The 7,849-nt window shown below is 38.8% G+C and overlaps 1 protein-coding gene across 4 annotated transcripts in view; it reads left to right on the top strand.

The window, feature by feature from the left end:
- Positions 1 to 7,849, top strand: part of LOC117935241 (multiple epidermal growth factor-like domains protein 11) — a 145,062-nt gene that overhangs the window by 51,588 nt on the left and 85,625 nt on the right. For all 4 annotated transcript variants that reach the window (XM_034857535.1, XM_034857391.1, XM_034857460.1 and 1 more), the window contains exon 6: positions 2,341 to 2,433. In XM_034857535.1, the coding sequence (XP_034713426.1) occupies positions 2,341 to 2,433 (93 nt within the window). The remainder of the gene's footprint in view (positions 1 to 2,340; positions 2,434 to 7,849) is intronic.

Below are 7,849 nucleotides of genomic sequence, written 5' to 3'. Positions count from 1 at the left end.
CATGTCCTATTCTCTTTATTTATATATTTATACTGTCCAACCAGTACATGTCCTGTTCTCTTTATTTATATATTTATACTGACCAACCAGTACAACATGTCCTATTCTCTTTATTTATATATTTTATACTGTCCAACCAGTACATGTCCTATTCTCTTTATTTATATATTTTATACTGTCCAACCAGTACAACATGTCCTATTCTCTTTATTTATATATTTTATACTGTCCAACCAGTACATGTCCTGTCAGTTTTTTGTGTTGTAAGAAAACTTTAGTTATGAATCTATTTGGATGCATTTTCCATAACTGTTTTACGTGTGTTTTACGTGTTTAAAAATATTTAAATTAATACCAATATCGCAATATCACATTTTGTCAATATCGTGCAACCCTATTTGAAATGAAACAAAAGGTCAGGTACATGGGTGCATTAGAAGGGGAGAAACCTTACAAATGTTCAGATGGGAAGTTATGATGTGGAAATGCAGCTGCAGATATCATGCTGTGTGTAATAATAACTAAGGATGAGATGGCGCTTTTGGAGAGATAAAATGGAAATGAGTTCATCCAGAGTAAGAGTCATTTGCAGAGTATTCCAGTTGCGAGCGGCGGCAGATTTCACCTTCATCCAACAAGTGAAACTAAAGAGGCATTCTCTTTCATTAATGTGACGTCCATTTGTTTCTGCAAACGTAGATTTATTCAAGTGGCGCTTGTGAGCGTGTGTTTCAGCCAGAGATGAATCAGTGGCACAAGCAGCGCGTCGGAGCAGCAGCACATCATGTCTCAGTGATGGAGGAGCTTAAGTCTCCAAGCTGTCAGCCCATCTTCTCCCAGCACCATCCCGACCTGATGCACGATGCAGGATTCATATGGTGATACACAAGTGATCCCTACAAAATGACTTGCAGGAGGTGTTGGATAAAGTTCAGCCTTTCGCTTTCAACAAGCTGTGTGTTCGTCGTCTGCGCTTTGTCTTTTCCTTCCATTAAGCTATTTAAGGGCTTTTAGGGTTGCAGCTTGTGTTACCATTTTTTTGAATAGTGTTTCTATCTTTTTTAAGTTATTACTTTTGAGCTGTGGGACTGTTAACAATTAATGCATTTCCCAGCATGCATTGGGCAGAGCACACTCTGGACACCTCGCCACTCTGACTCCTTTTACTCTCTCCCCTGTTTGCTTGGCAACCTTACAATTACAACAATATACCGCAAAGTCAGATGTAGTTCCAGTATGTGACGCCTTGTATAACAACAAACTGTCATTTCCACATTTGTGTTTGTGACCAGATTAAACAAATGAGAAATAACAGTTAAATTTAGGGAATGAAACTACGTAAGGGTTAGTAAAATGTCTTAATTGGTGATCTAAGCATGGCAAACAGGGAGGGCGCAGTTCATGGTCCCATATTGTAAAATCCACAGCCAGCTGATCTCCTAATATACACATAACACATATCTGTGTCTTTACATTTTTAGGCGTTTTTATAATATAAACGTTTTTTTTTTTATGTCTATTTTTCCATCAATTATGACATGGACACAGGAAGCTTCTAACTAAATAATTATATATCAGATGCTACCTGTTTAATTATAACTTGTTGTGGATTCTTCCTGTGAACTTATCGAAAATTGTATGCATAGTAAATTTCTTTACAACAATGTTTAACATCTGTAATTTTCCCTAGAATCAATATTTTATTTTTTACCAATGATTTCGCCTAAATATTTGCTATATATTCGGTACCGCTGACCCCGACTGAGACCTGGTTCCACAGTAGAGGAGCCGGATAGCTGAAGGCTCCCATTCTACTTTTAGAGACTCTAGGAACCAGAAGTAGCTCTGAGTTCTGGGAGCGCAGTGCTCTAGTGGAGCGATAAGGTCCTAAGAGCTCTTCTAGATATGATATGATGGTGCTTGACCATTTAGAGCTTTGTAGGTCAGGAGAAGGATTTTAAATTCAATCCTGGATTTTACAGGAAGCCAATGCAGAGAAGCTAATACAGGAGGAATAGGGTCTCTTTTCTTAGTTCTTGTCGGAACACGAGCTGCAGCATTCTGGATCCAGCCTGGAAGTAACAAACACATGGACTAGTTTTTCAGCATTGTTTTGAGACAGGATGTTCCGATGTTCCTAATCTTGGCAATTTTACGAAGATGAAAAAAGTTGTTCTTGAAGTTTGTGTCAAGTGGGCGTTAAAGGATATCTTCTGATCACAAATAACTCTTAGATGTCTGACAGTGGTGCTGGAGGCCGGGGCAGTGCCGTCCGAGACAGCCAGATGTATTTAAAAAGGGGTTTGATGTTAATGTTGGTGTCCTCTTCTTCGTCCTCAGCGCTGTGTACTGAAGAGTGTGCGCACGGACGTTGTGTCTCTCCTGATACCTGCCAGTGTGAGCCCGGCTGGGGGGGGCTGGACTGCTCCAGTGGTGAGTACTCATCACACTCAATGTGAGAGGAAAAGCCGATGTAAACAAATGACATAGGGCTGGAGACTTTGCTTTTTGTCTTTCTCTCAGGTTTACGTATAACTGAGCATATACTTGTATGTATGCCAGAATATGTAATAATTTCAGCTAGAGTGTCTTAATGAACACATGTAGCTAGTAATGGTTATTTTCATTGTTGATTTAATCTGTCAATTATTTTCTTTTACAATGGATCAGTTGTTGGGTCTGCGAAATGTCAGAAAATGTGGATCAGTGTTTCCCAAAAAGCCCAAGATGACGTCCTCAAATGTCTTTTTTTGTCCACAATTCAAAATAAATTCGGTGTACTGTCGCAGAGAAGAGAAGAAACTAGAACAAGTTTTTGAAAATTACAGACTTCAGATCATTTATTATCTTTGAACCTAAAGAAAACTTTTAGCATGGAACCCTGTAATAATTAAGAGGAATACAAAATCTCAAATCAAACGTTACACCAAACATTCAACTACATATTACACATCTGATTAACACAAATCTACACAATTAGCTCATCACATTCTTTCAAAATCGCAAAAATGTTGATTTGAGCCATATTCTGGTGCATCAACTCTCTTTTGGTTATTCACATCTGTAGCCATAACTAGTCTAAAGTAACTGGCATGCAGGGGCTGTTTAGGAAGCTCTTGTTTGTTTAACCCTCACTCTCTGTGACACCCTGACGAACACGAACGAGAGCTGAGACTGGAGTCTAATCACTGTCAACAGTTAATAGTCGGTGACGGAGCACAGCATAATGATCAGAGATTGGCATTTTCAGAGAGACACCAAGTCGGCTGAGGTTCGCCTTCCGTGGCGATAAAGCAAAGAGCCCATTTCCACAGTAGAGGTCAATCTGCAAGCTCATTCCTGCAGATAAAAAAATGGAAATGTTAAGTGAGCAAGGAGGAGGTCGTGATTAGCTTGTTTGGCTTTAGAGCATAATGGTGGTGGTCCAAGAGCACAGTCTCATACATAAGCAATTTGTAGCGCTCTACGGAGTGATAGAAGGGTAGAAAATGGGTTATAACACAGATGGGGACACACGCAACTCAACACACTACTCATTAAATAAAAGAAGATGATGCCAGTGCAGACTTCAGATCAGCAGGCAGGCTGTTCCATGATTGAAAAGCACACACTCAGATTTTGATTGAATTCTGTGTATTTGAATATATCCGCACTGTAATTTATTGCTGTGAAATCTACAGTTATTTACTTTAGATTTCACACTAATACTACTGTATATGATTTTTACAGTAGAATGCTGTAAAGTTACATTACAACCTTGTCAACATGACAAAATCACAGAAGTCTAAGCATTACTGTAAAAAGAAATCACAATATAGCCACTAAAGTACCGTAAATAATAAAGTAAACTACTGTATTTTTTACTTTTTTATCTTATGTTGTGTTTAATATTTTTGTACTTTACAGTGAATACATAAAATACTGTAAATGGAAGTACGGTACCTTTACTGTAAAAATAATTCACAGTAACTTGCTGGCCAGTTGTTGCCTGTAAGTTACTGTAAATTTGACGTTAAATTTGTTACAGTGTGTCTGATAAACTGTATTCATGCCAGATATATAATCTGCATTCTGACCACTAAGATCTTTATAGGCCAGGAGCAGATTCTGGGACCCGGACCAGTCTTGCTGTTGGACGGTCTGTTGGATGTCTGTATGTCCTGAACTTTGGTGGACTGTCTTACAGTTTGAGTACATGGCTGCTGTCAAAATATTTTGTATTATTCAAGTAGTATTTTGCATGTTGCTTCTGTTGTATACTTGACTATCCGCTGTAAAAGAGTTAACTCTAAACTTTGCTTCAGAACATACAGACAACATTGTCTGCATGTTCCCAGCAATATTTATCTTATTCTTATCTTATAGTAGAGATGCACAACTATGGTCACCTTTCTCTTATTATCTTATCTGGACAACTTAAACGGACATAACCAAAAAACAGGTTTGGTTTTGGTTAGCTGATCGGAGCTGGAAATAACAAATATTATAAAATAAATATCACTGCAGAGTCAAGTTACCATGTCTTCTGATGCCGAATGCATGGACAAGTGTTACCGAATCTGACTGGAAAAGAAAGCATGGAGGTTTTTAAATATTCCTGTTATGATGGAAGGAACTGTAGCAGAGTGGATGAGATTTTGTTGAGGCCAGGAAGTGTGTTTTGAAAGCCGAAATAGAGATAATCAGTGTCATAGTTACTGATCAGCAGCTCATTTAGGTCCGTTTCGTGGTGCAGGACAGTCAAAATTGTGGAAATGAAGCCACTGCATTTCAATACCCGTCTTATTTCAGTCGTTAGGTTCCACCTCTCAGCTCTTCAGACTCTCACTCTGTATAGACTGGATTACACTTCATTGTCCCCGAGGGAAAACTTGTCCTGAGCATAGTTCAATCTGTTGATTCACAACGCAAAGATGTAGCAGAAAAAATGTCAAATTGACATAAAATTCACATGAAAACATAAAAATAAGATCAACAAAGCATCTTAGAACATAAAGGAAGGACCATATGACTTTACAGACAATGCGACAAAAGTGACTGTAATAGTAAAAAGTCCCACTTTGTTATTGGTGTGCTCCAGCCTCCCCAGTGTTTACCTGTTTTTATTGCTGCCCAGGGGCCGGGGGACTGAGGCCAAGCCGAGACGGGTAAGGTAAATCTACCAGCAGTTAGGCCGGGGGGGGGGGGGAAGTTTGTTGATTAACTCAATCTGTCGGGTTTACTCTGGAAGTTTAGCTTCAACTTCCTTTCTTCAATTTGCCGTAGTCGTCTGTCTGTCTGTCTGTCTGTCTGTCTGTCTGTGTGTGTGTCTTGTATGTGTGTCTGTTGTGTGTGTGTGTGTGTGTCTGTCTGTCTGTCTGTCTGTCTGTCTGTCTTGTATGTGTGTCTGTCTGTCTGTTGTGTGTGCGTGTGTGTCTGTCCGTCTGTCTGTCTTGAATATGTGTGTGTGTCTGTATGTCTCTGTCTGTCTGTCTGTCAGCCAGATCAGCTGGTATATTGACATGTCCATTATAGACAGGATACCAGCTGATCTGGGTGGGGGGGCTGATCTTTAATGCAATATCTACATTTCCCATTATCAGCAACCATTCATCCAATGTTCCAAATGCTCATTCTGTTCACTAATCTGATATTATTTAAAAAAACTAACTAAGAAAACATTAAACAACCCTTTTGCAATGATGTAAGCACATAATGTAATCTGGAAACTGCTGCCCTGGTTAAAAAAAACAAGGCAACTGATCTCAGCTGGGATTCTGTCTATAATGGAGTCCAATGGAAATTTGTGAGTGACCCCAAACTTTTGACCAGTAGTGTATATGTAGTCGTATGGATCGGAGGACTTGTTTGAATATAAAAGTGGACGTTGACTAGAAAAGACTCTTGCAGTCAACTTAATCCAGGCTGCTATTACCTTTTGCTGCACACTATATTCATCAAAGCCATTATTGATACCTGTCATTTCTAGGAAAACAGGGCTCACCCACAGTACATACCTGAAGAATGCATGTTATGCATGTGGAACACAAGTAACTCAAGCTCCCCGTGGGCTCAGTTAGGAAGAGAAGTAGAAGAGAAAGACACAGGATTGTCCTTTGCGTTGTCTTCGACTGCAGCTAACTAGATCAGCTGCTGCAGCCTTCGCTGTCCACGCGCCAGTCCAGTCCGAGAACTTTGTTGCTCTGCCAGGCGATATAAATAGCTTGGGTAGAAGTAGAGGGAAGAAACAAGAGGAAGACGAGGATGAGACAGGCTAAGACAACAGAGGAGACCAAGAGGAAGAGGCCTCAAAAGTAGAGGAAATTATGAGGAAAGAAATGGTAGAGAAGGACAAATTATGATGGCATTTATCTTGTAAAGATGGTGATTACGATACGAGAGAGATTATCAAGAGCAAGGAGGAGAAGATGAAGGGAGGGAACGTTGCAAAGAAGCAGTTTAAAGACGGTAAAGGTTGATAAAAGAGTCAGGCAGAGTACAAGTTGCTACACAGGCAATTTATGAAGTGATCAACAGTAATTACTTCAGCACCTTCACACTTTTATCAGTTTCACAGTTGACGGTTGTGTTGGTTTATCCAGGCTGGTATGAGCCTTATTTCACAGAACAAAATAGGTCAAGATGGAAACATCGGTTACACTTGAGGGTATCTACATAACAGTGGCATGACACTGTCATGAACATGTCATAAACACCATAAACAGTCATGCACTTTTATGCCATAACGCTTCTTTTAGTAAGTGTTGTTCGGTTTTGTCATGACACTGTCATGTCACTCTCATGTAGGTAGGTAGATAGATAGATAGATAGATAGATAGATAGATAGATAGATAGATAGATAGATAGATAGACAGATGTTTATTGATCCCAAGAAAAATGGGAAATTCCAGGTACCTTCAAGTAAAGCGCTGGTGAAACATCTTGTTTATGTGCAAACAGTGTAAATCTCTAGATTACCAGAGTCATAGACGGGCTGTTTTTGATCCAAGGACAAAAGTCTCCATGTGGACATTAAGTATTCTTAACCATATCACAAATGAGGACTTGAATTTAAATTTTGGTCTTGTAAATAACTTGATTTTCTTCTCGACCCAATCATCATCCAGAATGTTGATATCCAATAAATTTGGAGAACCGAAGATCAGATTATATTAGATTAGATTTTATTTGATTCATCCCACAACGGGGACATTTTGTTATAACAGCAGCATTTTCTTCAATAACAGCAAAAAAAACAACAACACACAAACAAGTAAACACACAAGAAATACAGGAAAACAATAGACAAAGATGATTATATGGTATACTGAAAGGAACCAAAATGGCGTCAAATAAAGTTATTTTAAAGTGCGGTTAACATGATACAAGAAACAATATTGGTGTACAGTATGTGCAATGGCATTTTAAAAACAATCTCTTTCTACTATATCTGTCTCTGTTATGGTGAAGGTTAGGCAGCCTAAACACAGGTTATGGCTTATACTAGTTTCTTTATTAGCGCTGTACGTTACTGATGTCCCAATCAGAATCAGAAATACTGTTACTGTTGCACTAAGTATATAAATATCAGAGTAGAAATATAAATGAAGAAATATAAGGAGTGTGGATATGAACGGTATTTACATAGTTAAAAGATTTTTTATGATACAGTGTTATGTTATGCAGAATGTAAATGTAAATACTGTTTTTATATATTTGCATAAAGTTTAATCCAGGCTACTTTATGCAAATGAGGAGCGAGCCTCTGGAAAACTCACAGAAATCTCTTAACCCCCATGTTGTCCCCATGTTGTCCTCATGTTGTCCTCATGTTGTCCCCATGTTGTCCTCATGTTGTCCTCATGTTGTC

The sequence above is a fragment of the Etheostoma cragini genome, chromosome 1 (assembly GCF_013103735.1).
Source record: "Etheostoma cragini isolate CJK2018 chromosome 1, CSU_Ecrag_1.0, whole genome shotgun sequence".
Classification (NCBI taxonomy): Eukaryota; Metazoa; Chordata; class Actinopteri; order Perciformes; family Percidae; genus Etheostoma; species Etheostoma cragini.
Note: the sequence above shows the minus strand (reverse complement) of the source record. Positions and strands in the feature narration are given on the sequence as shown.